General features: G+C 31.5%; 1 protein-coding gene across 6 annotated transcripts in view; it reads left to right on the top strand.

The window, feature by feature from the left end:
- Positions 1 to 339: 339 nt before the first annotated feature.
- Positions 340 to 14,790, top strand: part of LOC148620676 (fibroblast growth factor receptor-like 1) — a 38,624-nt gene continuing 24,173 nt past the window's right edge. The window contains exons 1-2 of one of the 6 annotated variants that reach the window (XM_088574370.1): positions 340 to 731; positions 9,359 to 9,429. In XM_088574370.1, the coding sequence (XP_088430496.1) occupies positions 9,372 to 9,429 (58 nt within the window). In that variant the 5' untranslated portion in view covers positions 340 to 731; positions 9,359 to 9,371. The other 5 variants (XM_088574372.1, XM_088574373.1, XM_088574374.1 and 2 more) reach the window with 5 other exon arrangements.

Below are 14,790 nucleotides of genomic sequence, written 5' to 3'. Positions count from 1 at the left end.
TTTAATGCGACAAAAAACTCTCCTTATACACCTTCACCTTTTTTTTAAGAAACAGTAAAAGAAAATGGAAGGGTTTAGGAACACTTATCAAAGCAGTGGGTAGTAAACAAGCAAAAGCAAGAAAGCAAAATTTGATAATAAATTTAGCAAAACAGTAGCAGCTTAGTTTTGATGGGCCATCTGGAAGAGGTTTTGTCGGGAGTATATAAATGTTTTGTAATGTTGTAAAATTGTCATAATCGCGTAAAATACAGTCGTACTGAAATTTATAGTTGTTATCAGTTAACCTCTGTTAAAACCACATGTTCTATACTCTATAGGTATGTGCTTAGTCACGTGACTTTATAAACTTAATCATGTTTAGATTTTCGTATTGTGGAGAATTAGTGAAGTTTTCGCTTTATTTACATTGAAAATAACATTGCACTCATGAAGGTGTGTCTTCTTGAAGGGAGTTTAATTCATGTAGTAACTTATAAAGGATCAACCAATTAGCTCTATGTTTGTATAACTGAGGGCTGGTCATATACTATACATTTTGTCTGTGTTTACAAGGGGAAAATTTTTGGTTCATTTTTCACCTTAAATGAAATAAAATTCGGATTCGTGTAACTCTAGCAGCTGTCTTCGTTTTGTGATACGGATTGACATTTTTTTTAAAGATGCGGCGAAGTTCATTTTTTGAATGATAATATTTCAATACACAGCTGTTGGGATTTAACTACAACACGGTAAGAATTTTAATTTTAAAACAACTTTTGAAATACAAGATAGTTGTCTTGTACTTTTGCAGTTAACATATTTTGAGAGCGCAAGCTATCCAAAACAGAAAATAAAAAAAAAAGGTTCATTCATCGATTGACTTTAATCTTATAGATTCCAAATTTCACTTTTCAGTTTTGATTTTAATTTGTTTTCTTAATAGGACTTGCGGCCGGTGTCCCCCCGCACTATGACAATAAATCGCTCTGTGACAGTGGACTGCTTAAGACAGAACGATGGCTTGAGTGATTTACTCTATTTTTTTCAATTGTAAACACAGTTGTCATGTTTTTCGGGTTTATTGATATATGTAATTGTAGGAAAATTAATATGTATGTCATGTCCCTTACGACAAAAATTCTAAAAACACCTGACAGTGAAACGATTGACATCAGTTATAGCTATGGTTTGTTTTACACGGGAAACAAGTTAATGAGGTGGACTTTTGTGAGGGAATATTTCATGAGAAAATATTGTGTTATTTTATGTGAATAGAATTGTATCTCTGGGATTTAATTTTTACAAGTTTAACACTTTATCACGTATTGATAAAATATTGTACGTGTCAGGTATGTTATCTTATGTTTGATTTTGGGTCATCATCACCGATGTGGCGGGTAAAATTCCACAATCAGTATGGACCAAACATCAGTTTACGCAAAAGCGGTCCGGATAATTGGGTCATAACGCATTTTTAGTTCTTTTTCTGCAGTACAGTTTGCTTAAACAAAACCAAAAAAGATTTGTGGCATTTGCCCAGCAGCGGATCCAGAAAATTGGAAAAGGGGGTCCAGGCTTTGCCCAAATTTTGCACGAAATAAAAAAAATAAAGTGAAGTTACCTACTTCTGAAACCCTTCCCCTTAGATAGGGAGGGTTTTGGGGTCGGCTCACTGTTGACCCGGCATGCCGAACTAAGTGATCGAATCTTGAATTTCATTGCATTTGGTTAAACCTAAATTGTAATAAAGACGTGTTTGTACTTTATCTGGTTAATAGTTTTTATAACTCAAATTATTGATATGTGATCCTAAGCCGGGTACATAAATAAGCATATTTTTGTGTATAAACTGACAAGGCACTGCATTTTCAAATTTAATTAAAATGAAAAAGTAAATAATTTATCAAAAGTGTCGAATATCATTTTTTGCCATTTTATGCATGTGAATTTAACTTGAGAAGCAATTAAGAAAGAATGTTTTCATTGTAACATATTTAGATTTATTTCTAAATAAAAACTTTCATTGCCATTTGAGAAATTGGCAGGTCCTAACCACCGAGTCAGATAAAATTTAAAAACATGCCGAAAATGATTAAATACCGCTATGAAAAGGCTTTCATTAATTTAAAATAGTACTACGATTTTTATCTGACTTGTGACCTTGAAGTAAGATGATATAAATCATACCTAGACCCAGTGTCAATTCCGTCAATATTTGTACATTGTTCTGTCAAAATTGTGTCAAGACCCAAAAAGTTACATAGTATTTCTTGCGTTGTGTTTGTATTGTTTCAACAATTTTATCTTGTAGTTGATAAACGCTATGGCATTTGAAATTAGTTGTGTGTATATTTCACCCTAGCCAAGAGAGAGAGGAGTACGTACGTGGCTTAGTCAGAGGTCTAAATTGGTTTATATGGTTTATCCGAGTTTGGAAGGTAACATGAGCCAAGTTAAAGAATTTTAGCCAGGGTGCAAGCTAGCCTAAAGTATTTATTGCAAAAATATCCAACTGGATGGGGGATATATTGTCCTGGTGGAATAATGTGCTGACTATAGGACAATATATATACAATGGCAAATATTCTTTGTCTAGTTGGGACTTCTGATTTTAACGTCCGCGGGTTTATAGTGTTTATTGGGTCGGCTTTGCTGTGACATTGTTAAAATCATATGCAAATACATCCAAAGTTACACATTTTACTTACTCAGGAAATTTTCCTCTAATTACATTCTCTTGTATTCCAAAATTTGAAAACTTAAAAAGTACTTAGTCTTTGAAAATGGGTCACATCTCATGAGCTGTGCGTGCGAAACCATGCTACAACATAACCATTTTTTTCTTTTTTTTTTCTGATCCATAATATCGTTTTCAATTTCAATGAATTTCATCCGGAATACAAGTGTTACGAACGGACGAACGTACAACGGGGTCATTAAGTTCACCAAACTGAACGAGCGAGAGTATAAACACAAAATGATTTAATTTCTTATTTCGATATGAACGCTGAAGCGACAACATAAACAAGATCGAATCCCTGTAGCTTTTAAAAAGACTTGAGTACACCATATCCTTTAGAAATTATCAAGTGACATAGATTCTTCATTAAAAACGCATTAGCGTCTTGTTATTCGAATGAAGGTCTTGTATTACCTCTTGTAAAAACACCACAAAATGAAACAGCACAAGATAAGAACAAAGATCGTGTGTTACGTCAGATAGATTCCAATATATTTATGGGGAAGCTACTGTTTTCTCTGTTTCTCTGATCCGGTTTGTGTTGGGGGTCCATGCCGGAAGCCAGAAACTTTTGGATGGAAGTTATTTGAACATTAGTTTTCTGGCTTTAATAGTGCTGAGATAATTTTGTTGTTTGTTTTCAACTGTTAAATATTGATACTTCTTGCTTACAAAAGTGGGGTTGTTATAGTGCTAACCTCCCCTGTCTATGAGTGTGAGGTCTTCCAGAATATGCTTTTTTTTGTCCAAAACAAAATGAGCTAATTTAAATGCAGATTATATTACCTCATATTTTTTCTTTGTTTTATGGTTGTTTCTGAAGGGGTTCGTTGTTTCGATTTTTTAACCATATTTGGATAACGCTAAATTTGAACAAAAATTTTCGAACTTGTTAAAGCTTTTGTATTAACGTTTTGCATATTTTAGCCATTTTAGGGTGTATTCGCAAGTCATCCAGTGATTTTTCTAAAGACAAAGTGTTTTTGTTACTTTTTATATAATTTGTTGGACTTGATATTATAGTTTCAAGATGACTTGCCATAAAATCTTTGCTACAAATTACGAATCAAAAAGTGCTTTTATTTTTTTAACAAAATGATTGTTGGAATATTGGTTGCGGCATCCAACTGTACACCGTCGTTTCTAAAGAATAACTGGCGAGCTATTTTCTGGTGATTTGGTGGCGTATGGAGTATCGGAATTCCAATTACTACAGCAAACTTAAATTTGCTTTATCTTAATAAAAACGAAAAAGTAACCGAATGATAGACCAAGTAGAGGAATGCTCATGGAATATTAAATTCCGCATTCAAAATTTTATTACACAAGCTGGCAACAATATCTATTATATATAAACAAATGATTTTGAAAATATACTAGCGAGAAAACTGCGCGTTGTGTGTTGATTTCAAATAAATTTGGTTCTTTAATAATATTATAGTAAGCATATGAAACGATTTTGAATTGTTTCTTATCCCATAATAGCATATTACCGGATAATGATCGTTCACACATTCTCTTATGAAGACTTTGTCTGAAAAGGGTCTTAATTTGAAAATCCATAGCAACCCAAATTTGGCATTGTTCTCTGAAGTATCTTGTCACAGTACGGTTAACAGTGTTTAAGATCGGCTAGATTAAATTATCACAATATTGATATTTTGTATTACTGATTAATCATAATTGACCTGTCATAAAATGGCGAATTGTTCAAACACCCCGTCACCTGATTAGTGAGTGTGTTCAGCGACATGACATTTCGCCCCCGCTGGGCTAAGTATTTGTACAAAATTTAGCACTGGGTGCTCTGATAATGTGAAAATTTGTGCAAGTTGCAACATACCTGCAAGTGAGGCGAAAACGGCATAAAGGGATTTAATGAGTAGTTTTTAAGCAGGTAAAATGTAAACTTTTTAATTTTATTTTTCACTTAGTACTTTTCTGGCGAACGTGTTACTTTGCATTGTGCTATCAACACTCATGTCTAAATTCTTCCAAGTTACACTTAACTTGGGACGTGTTTTCAATTTGTTTTATTTTTAATTCTTTTAAATTAAATTTTTCAAATAAGACCATCTTATTTAATTACGCCATACCTCTGTGTTAAGGACCAGCTAAGATTTCCGAGGAAATTTTGGAATTTCTTTGCCAAAACTACACAAACAAGACAACGGGATCTCACCCCTTCTTAACTTGGTTATCAGGGTACGTGTTAGAAATTTGAAATAACTTTACTAAACAGTCACACATGTTGTGCCTGTTTGGTCATTTCTCATGAAATATTTAAATCCACATAATTCTGCCTTTCAATCAAAACAAAATGGATGATCTTAGTTTATAATTCCATAACGAAAAACACTTGCATTGACATTTACAAACTTTACAAATTTATTTATTTTATTGCTAAACTTTTTAAATCACACGGAGCCAAATATTCAAGTTCATATGTCGTTCTTCATTTTTACAGATAAAATCCTAAAAGAAAAAAAAACGATTATACAATTTCTTAGTGTTCTTAGCGGTGTAATAATGTACAAAACGAATATAAAATTGCGGAAAAAATTAACTGTTACAATCTTTTTACTAAAGTAGTATTTTTCTCACACGGACTAGTTAATGAATATTGAAAACTTATCAGAATAAGTGAAAAAGTTAATAATGTATCAAATCACAATTGTTACCGTGTTTAACCATTCAATAAACATGTTATTGTCAAGCAAACACAAGATGAAAAGCGACTCGGCAAATTTATGTACGAGATCAACTAAAACTCAATCATTTTCCAATAGTTTACGCATTTGTGACTTTAAATGTACAGGGATACTTATGAATGGGGTTAGAAAATTGATGAAAGATATCTTTCGCTGGCCTTCTTTTGATGAGCACTCTCATAAATTCACTTTGCGGTAGTTTTATGCAATGGTAATACTTAAATTCGACAATTAACACTTTATTTATTAGAAATTTATCTCTCTTACTATGTAAATTAAAATTGGAGGTTCTTCCAGCGATCCATTCTTTATAGAAAGGACTGGGAGAATTATGATTTTATCGTCAGTTGATTATACATATTAATTTCATATTTCATGTATACGTATTAAACGGCTTCGTTTCTTGTCCACTTTTCAAGCAGGACTGGTAGGGTATGAAGTGCACCGCTCTATTTTTGGAAGGGAATAATTATGTGACTTTCATTTTTCAAACTTTTATAAACGATTTTTGAAGAATCATGTTGAATGTATTAACACGTTCGTTCGATCTCTTTGCGCAAATCTCTTTTTCGGAGCACGTACAGGTGTGTCAAAAATACGAATCAGCAACTTCTATCCAATCAGCATCAATTTATCGTTCGATTCACCTCTCAGTTGACCCCTGTCGCTAATTAACAATCCCGAGAGCTCATACGTCTTCCGTCAGTCAGCGAGGACATCTTCAAAGGGCTAACAAGCTTGATCAACTGAGAATTTTACAGGTTTATTAGAAGTGAAAGTTGTAAAAATGTTGGATTTTTCATATTTTATTATTGATGTACATCGATATAGTAATCATTGATAATTAGGAACTCGCCTGAAGAAAAATGTGAATGTTGCGGTGTTCTTTTGTGAACAGTTTATTTTGAAATTTTTTTGACATAACGTAAAACCGTAAGTAGTAAAACTGATTATGATGGATCTGATTGTTATTTGAAAGTTTTTTGTTCTTTTGTCGGTGGATTTACAAGATAGACAAAATTTGGAATAGGAATTTCGTACATATAACTTCATACATGTGATGGATTTACACAGTAAATTTTTCAGGTAAATAATCCACATTATCAATTAAGGTAGCTGATTAACTAAATATTTGGTACAATACATGTAACAATAAAGGTACTTCTGTTTAAATTCAGATTTATAAGAAATGTATATATTGGAAGGGTGCGTAAAAAATTCATTTAAGTGTGTACATTGTAGCACAAATAGTATATATTCTTGTAAATTTACATTGAATAGCAAACCTTTACTGTGAAGTGAAATTTTGCGTACAAGTAGTTAAAATTTTATTATTATTTTTTTAGTTTTTCAGGAAATTTCTCAAGTTATCACACTGATAGATTAAAACTGAAATTGGAAAAATTTTACTTTTTTTTCAAAGCTTGATCAAGTAAAGAAAAAAAAATTGCAAATTTAATGAATGGTGTAATCCCATCATTAAATCGCTAATAATTTCATAACAGGACTCATGGGGCTCAAATTACGATTACGATAATGTCCCCATTTACAACAGTTAACTACTAGTACTAAAATGTTTTCCATTTAGCACTTTTTTTTGCTTTATCATGTAAACCTTTACACCTATTTAAAGACTGTGATCAGAGAATCACTGCTAAAAAAAAACGTGCATCCTTTCAAAAACGACTTTAACCAAACAAAACATTGGTATTGATATAATCTTGTACAATACAATTTTCCTGTCACCATAAAACCATTTTATGTAATTATCTGATATATGATTGTATTTTTTTCCCCAAGTTCAATTCATTTGCACTGGATCGAAATCAATAACACGACCTAAAGTGTTTGTTCCGACTGTCAGTGTTTAGGTTCTTGACAATTGACTTAGCCTTTCTCTCGCTCTACACAGAATTTTGTGTCAGGAGGACCATAACGAAGAAATGGATTTTTTTAATCTTTATATTGAAGAAGTGTGGCTATTGAGTCACGGTATTTCATTAATGTTTCTGCTTTAAAGATTGACACTCATGCAGTCTTTCACTGAATATTTATACAGTAGCATTTCAAAATAATTCACGTTTTTGAACATTGTCGTGGTTGAAGCAATTCTAATTTTACTTTTCTTTGTGAAAACCATTGTTAATTTTTTGGATTAAAATTGAGGAAGCATTAAAATGATGTGAACATCTAAACATTAAACTGAAAATCATTTACTTCTAAGCTAATCAATAGTGTAAGAAGGGATTGTTACACTTCTATCAAAGTGAAGAATTCTCTTTCAGTGTCACGAGTTGTATGAAATGGAAAAATCTAATCCCGCTTTTATAGAAAATATTTGACACCAGTGTCAAATTCAGTATATATTAGAGGCGGTTTCAAATTTATTTAGGAGCAGATTGAATGAAGTTACCATTGAAGTGCGATATGAATAGTGCTTATAAGATTGAAAATTAAAGGAAATTAGCAATTTTCATCTGGAGAAGTGTGTATAGTAATTCAACACACTGCTCTTTTGCTGAAGTTTAAAAGCTGTAGTACGTCTCTTGAGAAACTTAAATGTGTTTGGTTCAAAGTTTAATTTGTGAATTATAATAGGAATAATTGTTCAAGATGGGAGAATTTTAAACTAGGTCTATGTAAGTAGATTTTCATTATTATTGGTAGTTTCCATGTTCATTTTGTTCATTGTTGTATCTGTACAAAAAAATTCGTTAGTTCGATTTTGTAGATTTTGAATTTCAAAGTGGTAAAACAAATGGTAAATATTTAAAGAGAATTCAATGTGTCACTGTCTGTGTAAAATTTCATTCTTTTGTCTTTTTATAGTATTTGTCTTAAAACTCAGAAGTTTACATTATTTTTTTGATGGAATAAAAACTCAGAAGTTTGCATTAGTTTTTTGATGGAGTAGTTTAATGAGTTGCTATAAATGTATAAACGAAATTAACCAAATGTTCTTTAATAAAATCTGTTACTTTGGTTTCCACCTCACGAAACCTTATGTAAATAAACGGAACAGTCCAACTTGGCACGGCAGGTATTGTAAAAACAAACAAAACACAAAATAGCAATAATGTTGGGGGAAAAAATTAGGGTTACATTATCAAAATTATTTTCAGTAAAGCGTTGAATTTTTATCGATATGCTGATTGACAGATGAGCGTTAATCTGTGAGAAATCTGCCTCTTTTGTGAAGATTTTCTACACCAAGTTTGAGATTGACGAGGAACGATGATGAATGTTCCGAACATTTGTTTAATATTTTGCAAGGTTTATGCTTAAAATGAATAAACCGTGAATAGTAAAAAACCTGATGGATCTCTTTTGTGTGTGACGTACTGAGTTCCTTACAAGTACAGTGCATGTATATGTATGATCTGTATATGTTGCATATGTAGTATGATGCAATTAAGAAATTTAATTTTAGAATGCAGTTGAGAAAAGATGAAGAAATTGATGAAGGAATGAAGGATTCATCCCTTCATCTGTGGATTCATAGGCTGTAGATTTGGCATAAATGTGTATCTCCCTAAAACTGAAAAATGTATACATGTATACATTTATGTGTATATCTCTATGCATGGAGTCTTGATTTCTCCAAAAATTATTCTCCAAAATTTCTTAATTTATTTTGTTTGCACCCTCCTAAAACTGAAAACCATCCATCTCTGCACTTGTTCATGCATTGATGCCACTGATCAAACTATTAAAAGCTCAGGAACTGCATGTATTTACATGTATTTTAGAATTATCTTTGAATATCATTTTGAAATATTGGAACCCCCATGAACAGGTGAAAACTCAATGATAAGAAATCTTTAAGGTCCTACAATGAAATCTATAACTCAAAGAACTTCAAAGAAATGTACACTAGAAATGTTAATTATTAGGAAATTTAATTTTCAGTTTTCCTTATTTTCAGATTAGAGTTGAAGATGTTGCTGTTCACATTAGTAGCTGCATTTTCTATATTGACTGTGTGTTTCGGATATGGTAAGTTTTAAAAATCTTAGTTTTACTTTTGTCGAATTATCTTTAATGTTTCAATCAAAACATTCCTTTTCTTGGATCTCAGTACACCTTGCTTGGATCTCAACATTACATGCTTGGATATTGAACTATCTCCATCCATCAGATTTTTCAGGATAGACAGTATTTCGGTATTTCGGGTTCATATAAAAAAATGAAATGCCAAATATTTAAATCTATAGGCAGTGCAACACACATCATGACCATGTAAATTCATCCAATTATCAGGTCAGATCAACTGTGTAGGTTTAAACTGGTTAAAAAAACAGCCTCTATTCTTTCTATGTTCATATCATGTATGAACATTCATGCCTAATTTAATATTGCTCTGATACACGAAAGAAAATAGCAATTGGGGGTACTGATAAACCTTAGCAAGATAAGTCCATGATATTTTGTGGTTTCAGCTAATCTTATGATCAACCATATCAGATTAGAAAAATAATTTCTGTAACCTTTGTTTTGCATTCTCGGACAGGGCTTTCAGTACAATGTGATAATTGTTTTTTCTGTGTTCATTTGGTAGAAAATTGAAAGTGTAAATCAATTTGGATTTTCCCTTTGATTGTTTTATACAACACTTTTCCATTATGAAATAGCAGTTTTCTGATACAAATTAGGTTTTTATAGCCAAGAACATTTCATTTTGCAATGGTATTATTTTTTTGGTTTCATTTTCTTGTCATATTTTCAGCTAAAAATGTATATACATATTATTTGCTTCTATTGTAAATAAAACTTCTGTATGTATTTCCCTTAATAATATTTTGCAATGCAAATTCAAGTTTTATGATCCCATACTCAGAAAATCAATCGAAATTCCTAGCTTTAAAAAAAGAAGTAAAAGATATGCTAGATGCATCACTCATTGCTATTAACTTACTTTTTAATAAATAAAAATCAGTTGGAGACAAATAAACTACAGAAATTCAAGCTTAGTGATAGCATCATAGCATTCACAACAATAAAATTAGCAGAAATATAAATTGGCTTCAAATTTCTGATAATATGTACACAAACTACTTTTATATAATAGCATTTTATTGATATCCATACTGTGCAAATCTCTAGGGAACTATATTAATATCATAATCTCCATACTATTTGCCCCAATATTTTAGTTTTTATCTATCTAAAAATTTGACATGTACCATTTGTTAGCTATTTCTAATGTACTTTACTTTTTTATTTTTATTTATGTAACAAAAAACCCATAAATTAATCCCATGGTCGTTAGTTGAGAATGGATCTGCTTGAAATTTGAGTAGCATTTGTTCATGATTGTTAGGGGAAAATGGCTTATTGTGAAAGTTTTTTTTTGCATTCCAGTTGTTGCTGTTTGCAATATTTTTGGCATAAGTGAAGTTTTTAAGTTAAAGTTCTAATTAATCTCTTTGTAGAGTGTATGTCAGTTCCAGGGGCGGATCCAGGATTTCTGGTTTCTGTTCGGGTGGGGGTTTGTAAATAGAATTAGAGGATGAGCAAGGCAAGGCAATACAATTTTTGCGGGTAATTTTTGTGGAAAATCAAGATATCATGCAAAAAATAAAAAATTCTCAATTTAAGGGGGTGGGTGCTTTCACTGGGTTCACCCCAACAAATCAGGGCCTGAGTCAAGTGGTAGTACCAGTACATGTACATGAATGTCTATTTAATCTTTTTTTCAAAAGTTTGCAAGGGGCAGGCTGGTTATATTTTTATGTCATGGCACAAGTTACCTCCCTTTGATTATTGCTTTAAGCTAACTGTACTTGTTTTTTTTGTCCACAAGAATCAAAATATGGTTTCTTAAAATTGGAAAGATAAAATGTTCTGCTAAGGCCTTAATCTTTGCCAAAAGAACCCTTGATTTTGTATCTACAATGTATTTCTAATGTAAATCTGATATTTAAATGATTCCTGTAATAAATTTTAGGATATAATTTTTTTTCAATGTATTCTACAAAAAATGGAGGAAGTGCATAACTTCCTAAGTAGGTGTCTCAGTGGGCCAATTTCTCTCCTTCCCATAATGAGCAAAGGTTGATTTAGCTAATGTCTTTAATGCAACAAGAAATTAGATAAATGATGACTTTTTCATGTGTGATGCACTGTTTCTTAATCATTTGATTGTGTTTATACTAGCAAGTATATTAGAATATGGTGAAGCCATTTTACAGTTGGTTTGCTTCACTGCCGAAATGTTAGTTTAGACTCTCATAGCTCCACAAGGCGAAATGTAAACAATCAAAAATGACTTGTTTGAAGTAGAATTTTCTAAATGAGCAAAATGTTACTTGTCTTTCTAAACCAGATGGTTTATCTTTGGAAAATGAATCTTAATTAAAAGTCAGTTTTGGCATGGCCTACCTTGCTGAAAGATTGCAATATGAATTTAATTTTTCAATTAGGAGATGATTAGTTTCAGCATGAATGCTTATATCTGCATGTCAACATGTAATTGGAAGATGTTCCAGAGGACACTGCATAAAAATGCCAAATTTGTTTTCATTTTCTTTCATTAAAGCTGTAGACTTTTCATATTGAGCTCCAAAAGTTCCAGTGCTAATGAAAGTTCCAGGAATGCTTAAGAAGGTGCTCCCTCTGCATACATTATGTACTGGTATGCAAAACTTTTTAAAGCAGGTGAAATCATTGCCTACTGCCTATGGTTGAAAACACCAAAATATCATAACAACCAATTTTAAATTACTTCCTGCTCTAACTCAACTTCTTCTGTATGCATATAAAAACTTCAATAAAAACACCATGTATTGTGGTTTTTTTTTCATGTTGAAGAATCATGTTGAATGGCTATTCAATTTTCTGTATAGAAACCAATCGATTGAACCTGGTACCCTTTTTAATTCCTACACATGCAGCATGATCTATGTACACCACAACACGAACCAGCTATTCATGTCCATGAATAAATCTATTGATAAAATTTAATGAAAAGTGATAATGATTTCCTCAATTAAGATAATTACATTTCATTAATTACTGATGTAAAACTTTCTATAATATATCATGGTTAATTTGAAGTTATAGGCTAGTTCTAGATAAATCCATAATTTTATATTGGAAAAGTTTGTAGACGTTATAAGGGTACTTTGATAAATTATCGCTGCAATTAACCAGATCATGAGAAAACTCTGGTTTTCCAAAGATAATGCAAAATATGCATATTATGTTTCGTGCTCTAAGTTTGATAAACTGATTTCTTACTTCCATATAGTAGTTAGGATGAATTATACTGTAGATAGATTTCTAAAGTCCATAACATCTTCATCTTTTTATTTTTCGAAGAAAAGGGGTACATGTAGAAAATTTGATATTCTCAGTTTTAAGAAGGAAGTGGGACAGTGTCTAAGTTTAAGTGCCCTACTTAGCAAATTTTTGCTCATACCTGTAAGTTCATGACCTTGTTGAAAAAGTACATGTATATGTCCTCAGTGTTCTTGATCACTTAATTTGTAATTAAATAGTTCGTGGTACTAGGACCAGCTAAATACTGTAAGGGTCCCAGCAGTGGGCTCACACCTTAGTTGAGGTGCATGAATTTCAGAAATATTAAACATTGTAAAAATTTAGTTACTTGGGACATTAATTAATTTGAATGTATAAAGTTCCGAGGGAGTTTTTAATTATAGTCGTTGAATTTTTTACAGATATTTTCAATTAACTACATTTGTCCGGTCACCAAATGATTGAGAGTTGAAAATTTCATTTCCTAAGATGAAACATCAAAAGATAACAATCGTTCTATGACAAATTCAATTATTTACTGCAGTTGATAAAAAATCTCGGACAAATAATTCCTGAAAGTCTTTCAGATCTCGCTGAACAAAGGAAATATGGCAATTGTAAAAAGCAAATCTGCATGCAAAACCAATTTGATCATTTCAACTCTGTGATTAATCTTGTCCCTCGTATTGTGGCAAATCTAACATAATTTTTGTAATTTAAGGCTATTCATTGGAGATCTGTGAGAAAAATGGGACAAAATAATAAGAGCCATGTTGTGGAAAATTGAGTTTTCTTGTATGACAAGAGAAAAGATGTTTACTTTGGAGCGTCATAATTTTTCTCTTTTATGATTTGAAAAATTGTATCGCTGCAATTACTGAACTCTCAATTATTTTCTGAGAGCAGTCATGTAAAATAAAGAAAATAAAAACAAAATTGTAGTTTTTTGACGTTTGAAAAGTTTGGTTATTAGATTACAATAATATTTTCGTAGCCAATGAAAGATTGGCATGTTCATAAATTGCCAATTTGCACCTTTAAATTAAAATTAATTGATTTTGACATCCAGGTACTAAAGAAATTAATACAATCCTGAAAATGTACAAGATGATTGTATAATTAAATGCTTGTTTTTTTTTCCTCATTTTTAGAAACATTTTTTCTGTCAAAACTAACAGAAGTTACATCACTATTCACAATATTTGAAAGATGCAATTACTTTGGCAGTGTTCCACACCCTTGTCTTAAAATACCCCTTGAAGTAATTGACAGGGTAGAAATTGAAAACCATTGAAAAACACTAAAATTTGCATTTTTGACATCATTTGATGCCAGAAATTATACCTTGGAAGTTAACCATCTGGTTGAAGGCACTAGAAAGTTTACTAAACAAAAGAAGAAATTGATGTAGCTAAGCTTTCCTCTTAACTTCATTAAAACAGATTTAGAAGCTCTCTTATAGCATTTAGATTACATGCTGATGTTTGTAAGACTTCACAAGAAGTGGCAAAGTAACAATTTTTAGATTAATTTGGTTTTTGTGAATCATAGAGTTGATGATAGTAACAAGTGATTTTTAAACCCCGTGCTTTGCAGGGGGTATATAGTGTCTATTGGGGTTTGTCCTTCTGTGCCTTTTTTTGGTAGTTTTCTCTTCTACTTCTCATAAAATCAACTTGCTATGTTTCGGTAGCTTTACATGTATATCATGTGATTCAATTTTAGTCTGAAGCAACTTCATGTTTATAAGACATTTTTTTTACATGGGTGGGGAGCAAGGTATCATTATTAATATTCATAAGGTTTGTTCAGTTTTCTAGTCACCAAATTACAACTTTTTTTTAAATACTGTTAAAGAACAGTTTGTTTCGTTTGACAAATTGAAATACAAATATAATTTTAGTATTCATTTGGAATTTGATGACCTTCTAATTAAGTACAGGTTTAAATGTACATGTATGTACAGACAATGCTTTGAATTACAAAACTGTGTAAGCATACTAAATAAGAAAGAAAAGTCGGAATAAAAAGTGCAGTCTTTTCCATCTCAATAAATTACAGCTTATGACATTTTCCATTATTAAACAAAAACCACCT

This window comes from Perna viridis, chromosome 3 (genome assembly GCF_037379345.1).
Source record: "Perna viridis isolate PV_CMFRI_1.1 ecotype Kerala chromosome 3, ASM3737934v1, whole genome shotgun sequence".
NCBI lineage: Eukaryota > Metazoa > Mollusca > Bivalvia > Mytilida > Mytilidae > Perna > Perna viridis.
This window is presented reverse-complemented; position numbering and strand designations above follow the sequence as displayed.